This window comes from Monodelphis domestica, chromosome 6 (genome assembly GCF_027887165.1).
Source record: "Monodelphis domestica isolate mMonDom1 chromosome 6, mMonDom1.pri, whole genome shotgun sequence".
Taxonomy (NCBI): domain Eukaryota; kingdom Metazoa; phylum Chordata; class Mammalia; order Didelphimorphia; family Didelphidae; genus Monodelphis; species Monodelphis domestica.
Genome location: NC_077232.1, coordinates 191,533,221 through 191,554,050, shown reverse-complemented (window position 1 = coordinate 191,554,050; position 20,830 = coordinate 191,533,221). Strand labels below are relative to the sequence as shown.

Genomic DNA, 20,830 nt, shown 5'->3' with positions numbered 1-20,830 from the left:
TGGATACTGTCAATTTGTTTTTTTTCCTTCCTTTTTTTAATTAGACTGACTAGTACTTTGTCAATTTTATTTAGTTCTTTGACTTTCAATTTTATTAATTTCTCCTTTGATTTTTAGGATTTCTAATTTAGTCTTCATCTGAGGATTTTTAATTTGTTCACTTTCTAGTTTTTTAATTTGCATGCCCAATTCATTGACTCTGCCCTTCTCCATTGCAGTCTTAAAGACTTTCTTTTTAACAAATGATCTAGAAGAGGGAAAGACTGATACAGTGGTCTAACTTGGAACAATATTCCTTTTATATGTATCAGATTTTTTTTTGCAACAAAAGACTCATTTTCTTTTATATTTATTTTAATTATGTTTTAAATAGTTCCATTACAATATTTATATGACAACACATCTAGGAAGGTCCCAAGAATCTTGGGTAACATTTTCTCAGGTTTTTGTGGCTTGCCAGAAGCAAAACTCAGGTATAAACAATTTGCTAAAAGTAATGGTGAAAATAATTCTTTATCATCACAATCATTATGCAAGTTTTCAATGCAAAGTAAAACATTTCTTTTTTTAGTTATTAAAGTTTATAATAAAAATTAAGTCAAAAGAAATATACTACCTGTATACATTACATTAGGTATATAATAGATTGGCTTGGGGAGAGGAAAATGTTTGCTGTAAATAAAAACTTGAGAATTGAAATATGAACTTCTATGAATTGCTTTACACAGGGCTTTCTGCCTCAAAAATTAAATGAGGAAACTATGAATATAGAGAGAATACAATGCCAAAGAATCCATAGGTCTAGATCAAAGCCCAACCAAGCCAAAACAACCAAAAGATTGGATTCATTTGGGTTTGGTTCAGGATTCTCTTCAAAATAGATAGATTTCATGCTATTTAAAATTCTAATTAAATATCAGATTTGATGCAAAAGCTATTTTGTCACTTACATTTATGCTGTACATTTATCAAATTAAATTTAGAATATTTAATGCCAGCAGAACCTCTTTCCTAACCCTCACCCAGGAAATTGAAATTGAACTTCCCAGATCCTCTATTTTTTTGATTTCTGTAATTGAGTTTTTAAAAAGGCAAATTAGTATATCCATAGATTAAAATCTAGGCTCACGATGAAAGAAACATGATATTTAAAAATATCAAGCTCTGTCTCATTATGTTTTCATGGATATCCTTCAAGGATCTGTGGATCATGGATACTGGTGCTCCCTCACTCAACTCAAGACTGTCAGTCCTCAATCACTGAGCAATAGTTCTCAAGACTTTCTTTTTTTCACGTGTGGTCCAATATTTCATATAATATGCATCATATTTAATTAAGTTAGCAACAAAGAAATATCCTGAGGCAGACAGAAAGACTCCAACTGCATCATCCAGTTTAGAATACTTATGCCTTGCCTTGTTTTCCCTTCCCTCTCTTTTTCTTTTACTTTCATAGCATATTGGAGGATGTGGCTTTGTGCCTACTGGAAGAAAGCTTCTATCATGAATTGCTGCAAAAATCAGGCAACAAATTGTACACAGAGAATGTGAAAATCCTAAAGTACACCTTGGTGAACATTGTAGTGGTAAGCTTGTTTTGGCAGAAAAAAAAATACAAATTGACCTGATGTCCTACTTTGGTGATGCCATTCTGAGTATAGTTAGGTTGGTCATTGCTCCATTAGGGTGTTTACACTGTATATAGTCACGGTGACCAGAATTTATAATCTTTTTATTCATATTTTTGATATTTATATTACATTAATTTCCAAATGTGTCCTTTCCCCCTTCCATTACACAGCAAGTCATGCTTTGCATTAAAGATGAAAAAAAAAGAAAAGCAGTTCAGAAAAAACAACCAACCCATTAACTATATCTGACAGTATATATATAAATATCCCACACCTACAGGGTATGGACAACTGGAGGAAATGATATTGCTAAGAAAAGAATATGGTCAAGGGAGTATCTATAGACTAGCAAAATGTTAAGAATGATGGAAAAATTTTGAAATGAGAAAGACAAGCAATACAGTTACTATTATGTGTTAAGAGTTTCTAATATAAGGAATATCTTATTCATAAAAAGCATAATTCTCATTAACTGATAAAATATGAAGAAAAAACATGCACCCACAAATATTATAATGTCTAAAATGAGGCTGACTTGGATGCTAATGGGTTTTAGCCCAGATAACATATTTCTCACATGTTTTAGGACATGGAATTTCCTAATTTCCTTTCTTGCTAGAGAGAAGTCACAGAAAGCATAGTCATTTTTCTTGATGAAAAATTCTCTCCAATAGAATTAAAATTAAATCATTTGGTTTCCATATCTATTCTTTTTTTTTTTAACTCTTAACTTTCTGTATTAGAATCTATACTGTGTATTGGTTCCAAGGTAAAAGAGTGGTAAGAGTTAGGAAATGGGAGTTAAGTAACTTGCCCAGGGTGACACAGTTTGGAAGTGTCCAAAGCCATATTTGAACAGAGGATCTTCCATATTTAGGCTCTCAATCCACTGAGCCACCTAGTTGTCCTCATGTCTATTCATAATATAGTAAATGCCTATTTATTCAGAATTTTTCATTGAATAATAAGGAAATTATTCCTCTTGTCTTCTCTGGGAATTCTTTCTTTGAAACATGAGTTTTCTCTACAAGAAGGGTCTGATCATGCTTATGACAGTCTTTTTTATTTTAATCCTTAGGAAAATTTCTCTTTTTTTCATTTGTGAAGAAATATTTCTTCAAGTGTGGAAAGACACCAAGAGGGTATACTTTGAAAATCATGTCTTTGATGGAAAAATAAGGCTCCCAGAAAAAAAAAATGCTGACAAGCACAAGAGGGAGATAGCTTCTTTAACCATAGTGACAGAGGTGCAGTAACATGGATTTGAATCCTGGATTCAACATTTCCTGTGTAATTATGGGCAATTCACAACCTCTCCTTGCCTCAACTGGCTCAGCTATAAAAGGGGAATAATGATGTTGGAATAACGTGCTTTACAGTATGATTGTGAGAACTGTATATAGCTCATTTTTAAAGTTCTCACTTCCTTGACTTCCTTCAAGAATCACTTGCTGCAAGAAGTTTTTCTCCAGGCTTCCTGACACTTATTAGCTTCCCTCTGAGACTCCACCTAATCTACCTTTCTTTGTGGTATTTGTACATACTCATTTTTATGTTGTCTTCCTCAGTAGAGTGTGATCTCCTCAAGAGCCACGACTGTCTTTTGCCTCTCTTAGTTGGAATTCTACTTAGAACTCATCTTGTTCTAGAAAAAGCCTTATCCCTTCTAGAATAATAAAGAATATCAGTACATGGGATTTAGACGTGGACTGGAGGTAAGACATCTTCATAGAAGGAGACCATTTTTCTTTTATGTATTTATTTTCTGTTTCTTCTCCCCCCAATTTATAATCCAGCCTTAGAGCCAGAAAGAAAAGGATATTTAATCCTTCACTTAAACTGAAACACATAGAGCATATTAGTATTATTTAAAGAGTCCAGCAGAATGAAGCTGATTTTCCCTCCAGTGACTAAGTCACTTCCAAGTTAAGAGGTTAGATGCTTAATGAGGCACCTTCATTCCTGCAGGCTAGGGGAGTATTGTTTGTGACCAAGTAATTCATAGTAAAATACTAAATTGTACACTGGGGAGGAACCAGGCTAATGCCAATCAAGAGTACCCTTTTCATCCTGTTTTCAACAATAGAAAGGGTAACAATGAGAAGTATTTAAAAACATGGCACCATTTTGACTGGATTTGAATCAGTTTAGGATCTTCTGTTGAACACTTGTTCCCTGAATATACTTCATTTAAAATCCATCCTTTGCATTCTGCTTTTGCTTGTGTAGTGCTCCTCTTAAATGTGATACCCACACTGTCAGGTTCTAAAAGGAGCTACAAGGACAAGTACTTGAAATTCTAGCACTGAAAGCAAAAATCAAAGGAATGCTAAAGCCAGGTCACAGTGAAAAACACACTGGACTCCAAGTAGCCTATTCATTTGAGTCTTGTCTTTGTTTTTTTGTAGTAGGTAACTTTGGGCAAATTTCCTTTCTTAGAAACTTAGTTTCCTCATCTGTAAGATGAACAAATTGGATTCAAAGAATCCTTCTATCTCTAAGACAATGGATTATTTTCTTTGCCACCATCCACCAAGCACTAAAAAATATAACAAATTTAGGAGCCTCTTTTGAAAACATTCCAATCCATAAAATGATCAATATGGACTTTTTAATTAAAAAAATAACAAAGAAAGAAACAAAGTCAACATCTCATGTAGCTTAGCTTTTTCCTACATATACTCTTATTGATTTATTGATTTTTATTTTTTAAACCCATACCTTCTGTTTGAGTATTAATTCTATGACAGAAGACCAGCAAAGACTGGGCAATTGGGGTTGAGTGACTTGACCAGGGTCACAAAGCTAGAAAGTATCTGATCCAGATTTGAATCCAGGTCCTCCTAACTTTAGACCTGGCACTCTATCCACAGTGCTACCCAGTTGTCCCTACTCCTATTGTTAAAAATAACAAAAATAATGAACAGTTCATTTATAACTGCACAGTGGGTTCCTGTATTTTGGATACTATCCTCAGCCCCTAGAAGCAATGTGGAATGGTGGAGAGAAACATGGAATTAGACCCAGGAAGCCCTAAGTTCAAATTATGACTTTGACCCATTTGCTATGTAGATCTGGTCCAGAAGCTAAATCTAGCATTCTGGAAAACTCTAAGAATGTAAATTAGACCCAAGATGCCAATCTCCACTAGTAGGAAGCTTCCCATCTAATCATTCCCCATGTCAGTGAAATTACACATCCAATCTATCTCTTCAACTCTATTTTTTTTCTATTTAAACTGTAGTAATTAAACCAAGAGCATTGCATTACAAAAAGTAATATGATCTCTAACAAATGTAAATTTATATTAACTACATTCACTGGGACACTCTCCTTACATATCTGTGTGTTATGGAAAGGTTTTATCATGCTTAAACATGGGAAAGAATACATGATAAGAAAATAACATTTATTGCTATGATACATGCTAATATAAAATTGTTTAAAAAAACTTTATGAACTACATGTAATATTTCGGTTACTTTGAATCTAGCTTGTGATTATTTATGACATGTACTTTCTTTTGTTTCCTAAAAAAAGAGGACTTGACAGAAAAATACTTGGCTTGTTTTGCTATATATTGGCAGCCACAATGAAAACATGATAATAATAATAGTTAGTATTTATATACCACTTTACGTTTTCCAAAGTGCTTTACAAAATGTCACAGTTTAATTTCACAACAACTGTAGAAAGTCAAGTGACTTGCCCAGAGTCACACAGTGTTTAAGCATCTGAGGCTAGATAATAACATGCAGTGAACTTTGGAAATTTATAATAGGGCCAATAACTTCTGGTGATTCTACTCTTAACAGCATCGTGAATATTGTATTTTAAATATGGTTGGAGCTCAAGCAAGGAACAGGACTCAATTAAGTAAATCTGTCTCTTGCTACAATACATTCAACTTTTCTAATATATGTTCAGTGGGTCTAGAATTCTAGATTCAGGTTTATCTGAAGTGACTTATATAACATCATCAATCACAGGAAAAAAAAAAAGGTACCTCCAGAGGCATCATATTAAAATAGAGGAGTTGAAATATTATTTTGGTACATATAGTCTGTCATTTAAAGGAGAAATCATATGTCTTAGGGGACCTAACTCCTGAATCAGTAATACTGCTTTTCAGGCATCTGCAATCCTAAAGTGCTTTTCGTGGCTTCATACATCCTCACTGGATTCACACCTCCAAATATCGATGGACCTGGTGAAGATACAATTTAATCTATGCCTGATGCTTTGCCCAGAAAGTTAGCATTTCCATCCTCAATATCTCTTTTTGGGAAGCATGTCTTTGGATTTGCTTCTTGTATGTAAGCATCCAGGAAGTGACAAATTCCAGGAATTTCCCTGGGAAAGTTGGGAGGCAGTTCTTCTCTTGAACGAGGGGTAAACACAAAGCCAGGGCATCCTTTGAGTAGTCTGAAAGACAGTTAAAAAGGGAGTTATTAAAATCATCTAATTAAAATAAGTGATTGTTCAGGAGGGAAGAAGATGACAAGATATTCTTCAGATTATCAGTTGAGGTAGAAATGTTAGCCTTGGCTAGAAGAAATAATTTAATGACTTTATCCTTTCTCAGGTACTCTAGGTTCAAGACAAACAGGCTTATTTCCTGTTCCCCATACTGGTTGCTCCATTTTTCATTTTGCACAGGTCTCTGGGCAAGGGGTGTATCATTGGGAAAAGGGGGTTTCTTCCTGAAGACGGAAAATCACTTTGGCTACTATGTGGGAGAAGGTATTGGAGTGGTGTGTGACCTGATGAGGGAGAACAATTAGGTGGCTATTGCAATGGTTCTCACAGAGGGTGAGGGGGATCAAAAGGAGGGTAATGGTCTTGTGACTGAGAAAAGATATATGTAAAATATATGTAAGATACATTGTGGAGAAAGAATTAAGATAATTTTATGACTGATCAGATTGGTGGAGAAGGAAAGTAATTATCATTGTAGAATCATTTTCTGGTAGATTTATCTGACCATCCATCTCAGTGTTAGCGTCTTCATCTCTAAATTTGGATATGTCTTTCTTAGTCTTTGTCTAAACCCATCTGACTATGTTTGGTCTGATCTATCAAAATAGACTTCTGAACTCCCCTTCTGTTTCTAGAACAGCAATAACATGAGGAAGAAGATTGGGTTTGGGGGGAAAATAGTGAGTTCTGTTTTGGACATGTTGAGTGTGAGACAACTATAGGACATGCAGCTTAAAATGTTTAATTGGCATTTGGTGAGGAAGGACTGGGGATGTACAGAGGAAAGAGATGGATATGTAGAAGTGGGAATAAATGTATGGAAATGATAACTGAACATTTAGGAGGTGATGTGATGAACAAGGAACAACGTGTACAGATAGAAGGGTGTCCAGGAAAAACCATTGGTGTATTCCCAATATTTAGGGGGATTTCATATGAATGATGCCTGAGAAGGCAAAATCTGATGTGTAGGAGAGCTCTAAGAGAGAAAAAGTATAGAAAAATTGTAATGATTGCTCCTGATCAAGTATACAAAATCAAATCATAGTGAATTGTATAATAACATGACATAAAACAGAGAAAATTAAAAAAACCAAAATTTTAAACTTTTCCTAGTTCTAATCAAATTCATATAAAACATTTTAACAGATGCCTATAATATTTAAAATTATACTTATTTCATAAATTTGATTTAAATTCAATGATAACCACAATAAACATTGAATTAATAACTTCATTTCTCTTCTTAAAATTTGAAAACTGTGCATGCTTTTGTATGATAGTATAGATTCTTTAAAAGAATTATTTTTATTTTTTGCAAATCAGAAAATACTTTTTAACTTTTTTCCTGTTTTCTTTTTGGTCTATGTTTTCTTTCACAACATGGATAATATGGGGATATATTCGGTGTGACTGCACATGTATAATCATATAAAGTTGCTTGTCTTCTCAAGATGAGAGAATTTGAGACTCAAATTTAAAAAAATGTTAAAATTGTTTTTATATGTAATTGTCATAAGTTCTTCAAATGCTTTCAGAGCAAGTTTTAGTCTATCTCTCTTAAAGCTTCCTTGAAAAATCACAGAAGCATTCTTTGATGATATCTAATCCAATCTAAATCTGGTTAAGAATCTGCCTGTATAACAGCCCTAAGTTCCTGAGTCAGTTCGTTGCCATTTTGGACAGTTCCAGTCATTAGAAAGTTTTTCTTTGCACCAAACTGAAGCCTGTCTGTCTGATATCTTTCCACAGTCCCAAGTTCTTTCTTCTGGGGTCAAGCAGAACAGATCTGATCTCTCTTCCACATCAGAGTCCTTCAGATACTTGGAGATAACTAGCCAACCTCCCACGGTCATATCTTTTCCCTGGTGAAATATTGCCAATTCTTTCAACTAACTCCTTTTAGGGCATGATCTTAAGACACTTTACTACCCTGGCTGCTGCTCTCAGGTCATTCTCTGTCTTCTCAGCATCCTTTCTTACATTTTTGAGAAACTAAACAGGCATCCAACTATGATTTTTTAGGGCATGGAGTGCCTTTTGCCTCATATCCCTAGCACTTAGCAAAATGCCTAGCACATAGGCTATATAATAACATGGACTTAATGGGCAGAATTAAAGGTGGCACAGTGCATAAAGTGTTAGACCTCTAGTCAGGAAGACCTGAATCCAAATCTAATATCACATGAGCCTCTCGGGCACACAGTCCAATTCGTTTATCCTGGGCAAGTTGTTTAGCCTCTTTTTACTTATGTTTCCTCATCTATAAAATGAAGATAATAAATTGCATCTACCTCCTAGGGTTGTTCTGAGGATAAAATGAGATTTATAAAGCATTTTGTAAACCTTAAAATGCCATATAAATACTGTATATTATTATTGTTGTTTCTTATTCATATTCTTATAATGGTATTATTATTTTTCACCTCCCTCATCCTCACCATAATGTCTCTTTTAAGAAGCCTGGAGTCCTTGATTGGATGCTTAATATTAGCTTAATATTATTGATAATATTATTTCTCCCACTAAAGTTTTATTTTTAAAGGATTGACCCAATTTCCTCTCCTTCACCTATTCCTCTCATACCATATCATTTATTGAAATTTTGTTTATAAATGAAGGTAATCTTTCAGTCACATAGAGACAAATTTTTTTTATATGGGTATTTATTAAGTAGATTAAAATAATGATGATAGAAAAGCTGGGTTGGGTTGACATTCGAATCAATTCAACAAGCAATCATCAAAGGCCAATTTAACTTTCTAGACTTCTGCTCCCCAAAGGCCTAGATTAGCAGAACATGATGGGGTGATGCCTTAATTTGTTCATGAGTTGGACTGAAGTGAGGCAGAGTCACTGGCCTCACTCTCTTCCAGAGTCCTTGAAGCCCAATTGGGAACACAAAAGTCACAATAACTAACAATGGCCTGGGATGCAGTGAATGGTCTTGGCATTTTTGGTGTCTAATCAATATCTAAGTGCTCCACAGTGCCTGCTTCAGCTGTTGGAACAAATTTTTCTCATCTCCCAATTCCCTGAGAAAAGTTTTCATGTTATTGGGCTAGACACTTCACTTACTGATGGATTTGTGGTTATCCTCAACTTGGTTATAAATGAGGAACTGAGGCAAATAGGATTAAATGACTTGTCCAGGGTTACATAGCTAGTGCCTGAGGCTGAATTTTAACTTATGTCTTCCATCTAGTTGCCCTGTTTCCCATCTACCTCCATAAGATTTTGCTAATACCTTTGATTTATAAGCAGTGTTGCTTTTGGCCACTTTTTCTTTTTGGTTGATTAGGAGATTAAAGTATAATTTCAGGCTGGTTGGAGTTCTTTTGAGCATCATTGGCTCCTTTGAATGGGAAAGGTTGGAGCTGTTATAATTATAAGACACGTCTTCTCATTTTCCTCTTTTCTTCTAAGTTGAAGTTGATTTTGATCTCTCTCACAGCAAGTGAGCTATTTTGGAAATGATTTCCATATCCATAACTAGTTATTTCATATCCCAGAAGATATAATCAATTTCATATTTTTAAGTAGTGATTTTTGATTCTTGCAATGTCTGTCATTGTCTAACTTTTTTGAAGAAAATATTCATATTATAAAGGAGTGAATATTCTGTTTTGTCAATAAGTCTTTGGAATCTTTAATTTTTTATATCTGAAAGATATTTTCCAATATGTTTTTTTTTTCCTTTTCCAGTGCTCACTTCTGCGAATTAGTAACCATGTTTAATTTAGTTTGGGCAAACCTCAAACACTGTAGTTATGCAAATGGTTATCTTTTTGTTCATGCTTATCTCAAGAACTTCTATGGAATGGTGTTTCTTCTTACCTTAGTCAAGCCAACACTTAATATGCACCAATTATATTCCAGGCACTATACTAAGTGCTGAATACATAAAGATAAAGGAGCAAAAACAGATTCTGCCCTTCAAAAACTAAGGGGGGGGGGATAACATACAAAGAACTATGTATAGAATGGATATACACAGGATGAACTGGAGATTACTTTGGAGGGAAGGCATTAGCATGATGGGATTGGAAAGGCTTCCTGCAGAAGGTAGAATTTTAGCTAAGATTGGAAGGAAGCCAGAGAAACCAGGAGGTAACAGCCAAGGTGAGGAGGGAGAGTTTCAGGCATAGAGTAGGGGTATCAGTTAGAGATTTGGGAGATAGAGTGACTTGGGAAGGAACAACAAAGAGTTTGTGAAGAGGAATAATGTATAAGAAGAGCAGAAAAGTAGGAAGTGGTTAGATTATGAAAGGCTATGAATATCAAATAGATAATTTTACATTTAATTCTAGAGGTCATATGGTATATGACAAATCCAATCCCATCAACTTCCTTATCTGCCTCTCAAAGGAGAACCTGTTATCAACCCTTCTTTTTCACTGCATTTTCCTTATATCCATTCATTATATTTAGTGTGAGAGGATTTAAATTGGTATGATTCAATTCCTCCAATACTATATCAAATCACTGGTCACTGAACTAGAATTTCACATTTACAATACCAATGGCTAAGTTAATCTTTAGAGACTCTTTAAAAACTGTATGATTCTTGCCCTCTTCTTTTTGGCCAACTTGAGCATCATCAATATAGAAGTTGTGTAGTTATTCTTGGACTCATGGCCAAAGAATAAATTATCTAGCAGCCAGTCTTCAGGATGAGCATCTCTATTGATCTGGTTCATCTGGTCTTCAAAAGAAGTGTAAAGCCTTTGGTCCATGCACTAAACTTTCTTAGCTCAGTATGGTTTGTAAGAGCTACTGGTATAACTTCTAAGAACCCACAAATACCAACATTTCACCATGAGTCATTGAATTGGACTTTTTGGATGGAATTCATTGATACTTATTCAATTAACAAATGAGAACTTTAACATTAATGGTGTATATAATAGCCAGTGTGACTGATGACTGTAACAATCTTCTAATTGATCTCTCTGTCTCAAGTTCATCCATATTCTAGGCCATCCCACACATTATTGTCAAAACTGTTTTTATTAAACCCAGGTTCTCATCATATTATCACCTTTTTCAGCCAACTCCAGTGGTTGCCAATTGCATATAAGAAAAAAAAAACTCCTTTGTTTAGCATAGGACTTCTTAAAGTCTTACATAATCTAACCCTAATATATCTTTTCAAATTTTTGGACATTACTTTCCTTTCTACACTCTATAATCTAGCCAAGCTGGCTCTCTCTCAGTTCCTCACATTTGATCCTCCATCTCCTATTTTCATGCCTTTGTACTGTCTGATTTTTTACTCCCAGAATATCCTGCCTCTCCTTATATTTAACCTCATAAAATTCCTTAAAAAAAAAAGATGTAAAGACACCATCTTTTACATGAAGTCTCACTTGCTTTTTCCAACTGCTAATGAGCTTCCTCTCATACTACCTTGTATTGAACAATTTTGTATATATTTGTGTTTGCTCTAGTTTTACTAGGTATACATTTATATATCACCCATCTGTATCTTGCCACTTTTATTAGAATATAAGTTGAAAACAAGTAGGAATTATTTCATTATTTATACTTTGTTATTTATTTTAGGACCTATTACAGTGCCAGGCACATCATAGGCACTTAAATATTTGCTGATTAAATAATTGACTAATAGCATAATGGAGAGAGAATTGACTCTGAAGCCAGGAAGACCTAAGTTAAACTATGACTTCTAAAAGAATCTTGTCGTGTGAACCTTTACAAGTCATAACATTGAAGAACTCTCACTAGCAATCCAGGACTAAATATTGCAGAGAAAGTGCTAACCTCCATTGATACAGGAATTTCCTCATCATAGCTCCAATCCCTATCCCTATTATGGAATTGGTTTAAATGTTGATTAAAAATAATTAATCTTGTTAGTTAAATATATTGTCAGCTAAAAATCTTTTTAAAAATCACCCTACTCCTTTTAAAAAATAAATGATAAAAATATAAACTTAGAATAATGGATTTTTTTTTTATCTAGTAAGGATCTACATGATCAACTCTGTTTCTTCAGAGATGATAGAACTTAGACCCAAAGAGGAAAAGTGAATGGTCCAGGTTCATAATGGTTGGAAGTTACATTAGCTAGCATCAGAAATCAGCTCACTTCAAATCCAGTATCCTTTCTACTATAAAATTTTTCTACTTAGTTTTCTTTTTAAAGTGATCATGAATCTCAAATTACTAAGATTTTATTTTTTCACTATGTTTATATAACAACCAATTTTTCCATGTTTTGCCATTGTTTTTCCCTCTAAAAACACCACTCCCTGGTTCCCATTGGTTTCATTGTTTCTTCTGAACCACTTTTCCAAACTTCAAAGGGAATTTTGAATTTTCATTGTATCCTTCCAAATTGATTGGCTTTCCTTCCTTCCCCCTCCTCCAGCTTTATGTCTTCTTCAAACTTGATGAATATTCTCTCTATTCTATTATCCAGGTCACTGATGAAAATGTTGAATAGCTCTGGGCTCTGGACCAATCTTGGTGAAAAACAACTCTTTGTGCCTCCTAAGTAAACAATGTCTCATTCATAGCCAGTGTCATGATGCTGTGTCCACACAGAAGAGGTGAGGTTGAGAAAACTTTTGGTTCTCTGATATGCCCTGGCCACTCTAGGTGGGCACAGCCTGAGTAGAACTCTATGTGCTAGAACATATTTACCCTGACTGAACCCTTAAATTTAGTGGTGAATATATGTGGGTCAGAGTCAAGCAGATATTGAAGAAGAACACAGACTTAGTTTTGTTTGTACTGAAGACCTACCAGTCTAATGGAAGCTTTTTCATAGTGGGAAGTGTGCTACTAAAAAGTCTTTAAATCTGCCCACAGTGCTTAGAACAGAACTTCCTTGTAGTAAGTGTTGACATTTAATTGATACTATTTTTTCCTAGATTTGATTCTAGTTCAATGTAAAACAAACACTTTTAAGCCTTCTTTCCCATTACAATTCTTCAAAGATTTAAAGAAACAGAATCTCAAAGTTGAAAGGAATATTGGAATCAAGTCCAGACTGTATTTGGACAAGACTCCACCTTACTACATCCCTGAATAGACCTCCATCTTTCTATTTCTTGATGCCTTCCAGGGAGAGGAAGCATTTTGGGATCACTTTATTTGTTAAGTATTTTTCCTTACCTCAATCCTAAATTTTCTTCTTTGAAACTTCCACCTATCACTTCTAGTTTTGCCCTCTGGGGTTTATTCAGTACCTGTGACTGCCCTTCAAATATTTCAAAACAACAATTCTGTCTCCCAGAAAGTCTTTTTCCCCCCTTAGAGCATCAACATTTTAACACTTTTTCTGCTGGAAAACAAGGGTGTGCTGAAAGAAGCTCCTTTCCTCTTCTTGTCTTCCTCCAAGCTTGAAATGCTTGTGCCAGTTGTTGGTTAGCATCCTCTTGGGGCTGCAGTAAGGCTTCAGGCACCAGTGTGTCAGCTCAATCTTCCTGGTGTTCCCCTTCTTGCTAATGTGGGCTTGGTCTGGCCACTGGTCCTCTGCTTTGCAGTCATAGAGCAGCTCGCCCTGCAAATAGTCCTTATACTGTGTCATTCATGTGGCTGGAGCTTCCCGGCACTTCTTGCAGAAGGTACCCTGGGTCATTGGCACATTCACTGTGGAGGTGGCAGTGGATGAAGAAGAGGATGACTGCACAATATTGGGAGGCAGGGGCATGGGACTCCTTAATTATGTTTTACCCAGGACTGGACTTCTCTTGAGTTTCTGATGTTACACAAAAGACACCAGAAGAGACAGCGGAGGTGGAGGAGAGATCTGAGAGAAAAATCTGCTGAGAACCGATCCTGTAAATCTTCTAAATTACTCTGGTTCCTTCAATAGAACCTGATATGTTGAGTTCCTTCTGGAGGCCAATATTTTATGAATAGACTCTGGCCAGCCATGATTTTGAGTCTCCAACTTTGGCTACCATACTCCTGCTTGGGTACCATCTCCCATCTCCCTCTCCTGCTCCTACTCTCCCCTTCCTTTTTATGTATTCTTTTTTCCCCATTAGGATGTAAGTTTCTTAAGGGCAGATGACGTCTTTCTTTTTTCTTTGACTTATATCTCCAATACTTAGGATAGTTTCTGGTACACAGTGCTTAATAAATATGCATTGCCGGCCTTCTAGAGTCTTGAATTCGAGATCCTTTACCATTCTGGTTGTCTATTTCATGAATAGTTTCCAAATTTTAAATATCCTTTCTAAATTGTGGTGCCCAGAAGTAAATGCAATATTTCAGACATTCTAGATGAATGAATGAAATGGCATGAGTATTTATTATGTGCCAAGCACTATGCTGATTACTGGGGATACAAACAGAAAACCCAGATAATCCCTGATCTAAATGAGCTTACATTCCAAAATGGGAGACACCTCATAAAAGATGATTCAGCTTTATGGAAAAATCAAGTGGTATTTAAGGTCCAGTGGGCAAAACAGGAGGGCAGATGGCAAGGCTCAGGGGACCTTTGGGAGCAATGACAAAGCAGATGTTCCCTAGAACAGACTACTAGAAAGAGATAGTGGACCAATGAGTTGGAGTGGAGAGGGGTACCTCAAGTAGAGATGGGGATGAGGGATAAACACCCAGGCAAAATTAAGAGTCCAGTATCTGGTGAGAATTGGACAATAGGGTTTGGAGTAAGAAAAGGGAAAGATTTCCCAAGGCTTCTTCCTGTGGGTCTGTCTTTAAGTTCCTTTTAATGCAGCTTAATATAACTTAAAAAAACATTCTAGCACACTGGCTACATATTGAATGTGCATTCAAATTCCTACCTGTTTTTTAGAACTCCCTCAATAGCCTTTTAACTACGAAGTACTAATATTGACCATAGAGAAGGTAAAGATGGCTAAAATTATTTCATCTCAAATATCATACAGTTAAGAATGTTATTTTACTTTATTTTAGAAATGAGTCAGAATTCACAAGATAAGTAGTTTAGAAAAGAAAAGATAATAGGATTATTAGGACACCTAGTTGAGAAGAGTACTGGGACTGAAGTCAGGAAGAACTGAGTTCAAATTTACTCTCAGACACTTAATAGCTGTATGATCCGTTACTCCAGTTTTCTCAGCAGTAAAATGGGCGTAATAATAGTGCTGACCTCACAAAGTTACTGTGAAGATTAAATGAGAATATCTGTCAAGCACTTAGCACATAGTAGGTGCTATATCAATGCTCATTCTCTTCCCTTACCTAATGCCAGTATTTATCTCTATTTCCTCATATTTTTTCCCTTTCTTCTCTATTGGAATTTCCCCCATCACCATTTTTCATCCCCTTTTTGTGAATTTTCCTCATCTGATTTTGGATTTTTTTTTTTGGGGACAATTTTAATATGGGACAATTTAACAAAATATTATATCATTGACAATAATGATAACTAACATTCACATATGTTATCATATATGTATCATGAATCCTATCATATATAGCATATAGTACTTTATGATTCTTGAACTACTTTCATTATACTATCTCCTTTTATCCTCACAACGATAGGAGGCAGGTCCTACTATTACCATTACTTTGGGCATGAGGAGACTGAAGCTAAGAGAGATTGGATGCTTTGCCTGTAGTCCCAAAGCTAGTAAATTTCAAAGGCAGGATTTGAATTTGGTCCTCTTGCCTCCAAATACATTGATAAATCTGTGATAACAGCTACTTCCGTACATGATCTTGAACCCAAGGGATCTTCATATACAACATGGTCTTGTCTTATTTTAGCCCTTATTGAACTCCTAACCATCAATACCACCCCTCTATCACTTCTAATATATTCGTGGCAAACATCTTGTAAACTCAGTGTCATTACACACCTCAAAGCCTCAAATATTTGGATTCCTTATGACCTTTGTGCTCCCCCACTCCTATTAATCAATAAAACTAGATTGAATTTGTTCCTGTAATAAAGTGAATAAAGTCTTAAATGGAAACTCAGCAGCTCTTAGAATGGTGACATAAAAGCTTTAAGAGACTTTAGAAAAGGTGGACATAAAATTGCCATTAGGACTAACATATCTTGGTTTATTGGTCAAAATCTGGAAATAATGAGAATTTCAGTGTGAGGCTATTCTTTTACTTGTTATCCACAAGAGGCATTTTTGTGTGGCATGTACTCAATGTCCTGAATTCACATCATGTTCGCCATAAATATATCAAAAGGATCCTTGACACTAGACCATGAATTTTATTCTCAGAGGAACCTTCTCCCAGAGTGCAGCTTTCAGTGAACGTGCTGCCAAAGGGCCTGTCAAGAGAAATATTTACACTTCATGACAAATTGGGTTTCTTGGTTATTTTACACAAAAGGCCATTTGTGATGACCACTTATACTGCAACTGGATTTAAACCCAAACTGCCTGTGTGTTTTAAAGTCAATTATTAATTATATATTTACAAAGCACAGATGTTGAATGGAAATTTCAAATGATCCCTTCTCTCCTGAAATACTACAAGATGGAAGATAAAACTTTTCTAGAAGAAATTATTTATTTTTTATGTTTTTTTATTTTAAATTTTTAAAATTTTAAATTTAATGGATGAATTAATTAAGAATATTTTTCCATGGTTACATGATTCATGTTCTTTCCCTCCCATCCTCCTTGCCCCCTCCCATAGCCAATGAGCAATTCCACAGAGTTTTACATGTGTCATTGTTCAAAACCTATTTCCATGCTATTAATATTTGCAATAGAGTGATCGTTTAGAGTCTACACCCTCGATCATATCCCCCTTGAACTATGCGAACAAGCAAATGTTTTTCTAGAAGAAAACATTTAAAGTAACACTACTGAAAACTGAATTTAAGTACTGCCTCTAGTACTCAAAGGCGCAGCTAGGTGGCACAATGGATAGAGCAGCATGCCTAGAATCAAAAACTCATCTTCTTGAGTTCAAATCTGGCCTCAGACACTTCCTAGCTGGGTAACCCTGGGCAAGTCACTTCAGCCTGTTTGCCTCAGTTTTCTCATGAAGTGGAGAAGAAAATGGCAAACCACTCCAGTATCTGCCAAGAAAACCCCAAACGGAGTCATGAAGAGTCAGATATGACTAAAATGACTGAACAACAACTAGTACTCAGGTAAATTACTGTAGGAGTCTTGGTAAGTGTTTCCTTGTTTCAGTTTTCCAGCCAACGAAAATTACACATTACGCTGTATCAATGGATCTAATTGTCACAATAGGAATTCCTTTAGGCTGACTAAATCAGAATCCAAGACTGTGTATTCTTCTTCCCCCTTCCAAAATTCTTCTCAGGTGATTTCATTTACTCTCATGCCTAAATAAACATGGTGTTTTATATTTCTTTCTGATCTCTACTATCTCTTCAAAAATCTGAAGTTCTGTGATTTTATGAAAATCAGAAATTGCTACTTTCAGTATCTTGGCCCCTGGACTATTTCAGGGGATCTCCCTAACTGAACTTCCAGCCTCAAATCTTTCATCTTGAATTCATCTTCCCACACTTGCAAAAGTGATTTCCCTAAAGTGAAGATCTGATTAGGTCATCACCCAATAAACCCCAATTGTTTTCTCTTATCTCTAGGATCAAATATAAATTACTCTTTTGAATTTAAAGCTTTCACCACCCAGTCTCACGCGACATTTGTAACCTTAGTATATAGTGCACCCTTTCCCTCATTCTATTCAATTTTCTTTGCCATAATTGCCTTGTTTTTATTTTATGTATATTCTATAAGAGCTAATTTATACACATGATACACCTGCCATTAGAATGTAAGTTTCTTCACAGAAGAAAAACATGATTGATCACATGGTTCAATGCGGATATAATTGGGGATATTGACTTTAAATGATCACTCTGTTGCAAATATTAATAAACTGGAAATAGGTCTTGATCAATGACACATTGTGGCCTCTTGGCCCGAGAGAAGCCACAAGGTAGAAAGATAGAAAAAGGATAGAAGTTTTGGATTCCGTGAAGGGCATGATGGAGCCGAGTTCAAGATGTCAGAAATGAGTCAGAGATCAGGTCTTATTAATTATCATGGAGCCGCAGCCATGCCCTGATCAGTGGACTTCTCAGAAAGGCTAATTCCTGTCCAAAGATCGCAATTTAACACTTCACGGTCAGAGGATGATATAGCTTAGGTGGGAGAATAAACAGAGTAGAATTAGAGAGTGCTAAATATTAGCATTGGAAAAGAAAGAGACACCTGGCCAAAGGCCAGGTTTCAGGTAGAGATAGAGAGGAGAGAGAAAGGTGGAAAGACAGTTTAAGCTACCCTGTGAAATCTCCAAGAGATCGAGATGGCTGCGAGCTCCCTTTTTTAATCTCTTTGATACGCAAATGTACTCAATACATATTGATGAGTTACATAGTGTATTGCCATTGGATAATTGCAAATTACAACAAGGTGAAGGTGGGGTTTTATCCCAGGTGGGTAAGACAAAGGGAAATAGGCTTTCACACCCTAACTCCAGCCACGCTGGGAACAGAGTTCATTGCCATGAGCAGAATGGCCATGTGCCCACACACAATCCTTGCCTCTTAAATATACATATGGGCTGGACTGCTACACACATGTAAAACCCAGTAGAATTGCTCATTGGCTCTGGCAAGGGGGAGGGAGGAGGGGAGAGAAAGAACATGCATAAATCATGTAACCATGGAAAAATATTCTAAATTAATCAATTAAATAAAAAATGAAAAAAAATGGAAAGAAAAGAATGTAAGTTTCTTGGGGGCAGGGACTATTTTATTTTTGTCTTTGTAATCTAGTACCTCATTGTACCTGATGTGTAGTAATGTCTAAATAAATACTTATTGTTGATTGATTGGTTTATAAGACTTAGGGACATGAAACCCACACAACTGGTATGATCTAACCCAAGGGCATTTAACTTTTTTATGTGGTTTAGAGTCCTTTGGCACCCTGCTGAAACCTATGGATCTCTTTTCAGAATACTATTTTCAAATATATAAAATTGGAAAAATAAGATAACAAAGATAACAAAATTAATTATTTTGAAATATTATCAAAATATTTTTTTAAAAACAAGGTGATAGGTGGTTAAGAACTTATATACATGGAACACCTGGAGGTTCTCCAGTACTTGAAGAAGTAGAAAAGGAGGATTATGTTTTAAATCTTGATAATAGACCAATTATAGTAAATAAAAATAGGAAAAACTATGGAAACAGTTTCAAGAATACCTCCTCCTTGGCATGTAAAAACAAAACTCTTAAAGTAGAAATATATTGCATGTCACAAAAATATTGGTGCAACATTAAGCTTATTAATGCTTTGCTTAATCCATTAAATTAGTTAAATTTAAGTATTATTTAATATATTTTAACAAATTTACTTAAATTTATTCAAGCTGAAAACTTCACTAAGGCTTTGGGATACCCTCTATATAAATAAAGCTGAAAATTTTAATGCAGCATGTGAAAAGTCTTAGTGAAGCTTTAAGCTTTTAAGATCTTAAGTAAGCCTATTAAAATAAATAAAATAATAAGTAAATGAAATAAAGCTTTAATAAGCTTAAAAATTCACTAAGTTTTTTGGACATGTTGTATGCAATTATTCAGTCCAGAATTTTAACTACAGATTGCATATATACAGTCCAGAAAGTTTAAGAACATAGTCAAGATGATCACATCTTCATTTGCTGTCCACAGACTATAAAAATGCTTTCAAAGAGATAGCAGAATTGAATTTACTACACACTAGTGGGAAAAAATCTAGGAAAGACAAAAATTGTTCATGCAAATATGAAAAAACTTTATACTGAGCTAGTAAAAAAAGAATGCAACATTCTTCATTTACTGTTTTTTTTTTCTTGAGTCAGTTTTTAGATGCACTCTTTTCAATTTCCAAATATATATACATTTTGGAGGCTTTGAATTGTTCTTTTTAAAAAATAAGTCTTACCTTCTGTCTTAGACTTGTTACTAAATATTCCTTCTAAGGCAGAAGAGTGGGAAGGGCTAGGTAATTAGAATTTAGTGACTTGCCCAGAGTCACACAGCTAGAAAGTGTCTGAGGTCACATTTGAACCCAGGACCTCCCATCTCCAGGTGAGCCTGACTCTCAATCCACTGGGTCACCTTGCTGCCCCTCTTTGTATTGTTCTAAGTCTTAATGTAGCCATCATGATTATTTATAAATACACGAGTCTGAAAGATCTTATCCATGAGGAATCACTCTTCCCTTTAAGTTCTGTTCTGGATGCCCTCCATGACAGGGACAACCCCTTTGGCAAGCATATTTTCCATTTTATGCCCCACATGAATAAAATGATGTCTACAATTGCATTGCTCAAAGACTTTTGTATGATTTTACCATATGAATGAATGATACTTTTTTTTGAAAAATTTTATTTAATTAGTTAATTTAGCATATTTTTCCATGGTTACAAGAATCACATTCTTTGCCTCTCTTCCCCTCACCCCCTCCCATAGCTGACGCACAATTCCACTGGATTTAGGTACGTGTTGTTGATCAAGATCTATTTCCATATTATTGATATTTGTAGTAGGGTGATCTGAATGAAAGGTTTTAAAGAGTACCCTTAAAGCTACATTTTTGCTCTTCTAAATAAAATTCTTTTTATAATCAAATATTAACACAAGGAAATTTTTAATTTTTCTGTGACTTTCAGTTGGCTGTTTGATTGTGAAAAGTGTAAAGATGATTTAAGAGTTGTGACTTAAAATGCAGATTTAATTGGTTGCCAAA

At 35.2% G+C, this 20,830-nt stretch overlaps 1 protein-coding gene across 4 annotated transcripts in view; it reads right to left on the bottom strand.

Annotated features, from left to right (window-relative positions):
• Positions 1–336: 336 nt before the first annotated feature.
• The window catches only part of GUCY1A1 (guanylate cyclase 1 soluble subunit alpha 1), a 95,752-nt gene continuing 75,258 nt past the window's right edge, over positions 337–20,830 (bottom strand). For all 4 annotated transcript variants that reach the window (XM_007496200.2, XM_007496199.3, XM_001366350.4 and 1 more), the window contains one exon: positions 337–6,056. In XM_007496200.2, coding sequence (XP_007496262.2) covers positions 5,855–6,056 — 202 coding nt within the window. In that variant the 3' untranslated portion in view covers positions 337–5,854. The remainder of the gene's footprint in view (positions 6,057–20,830) is intronic.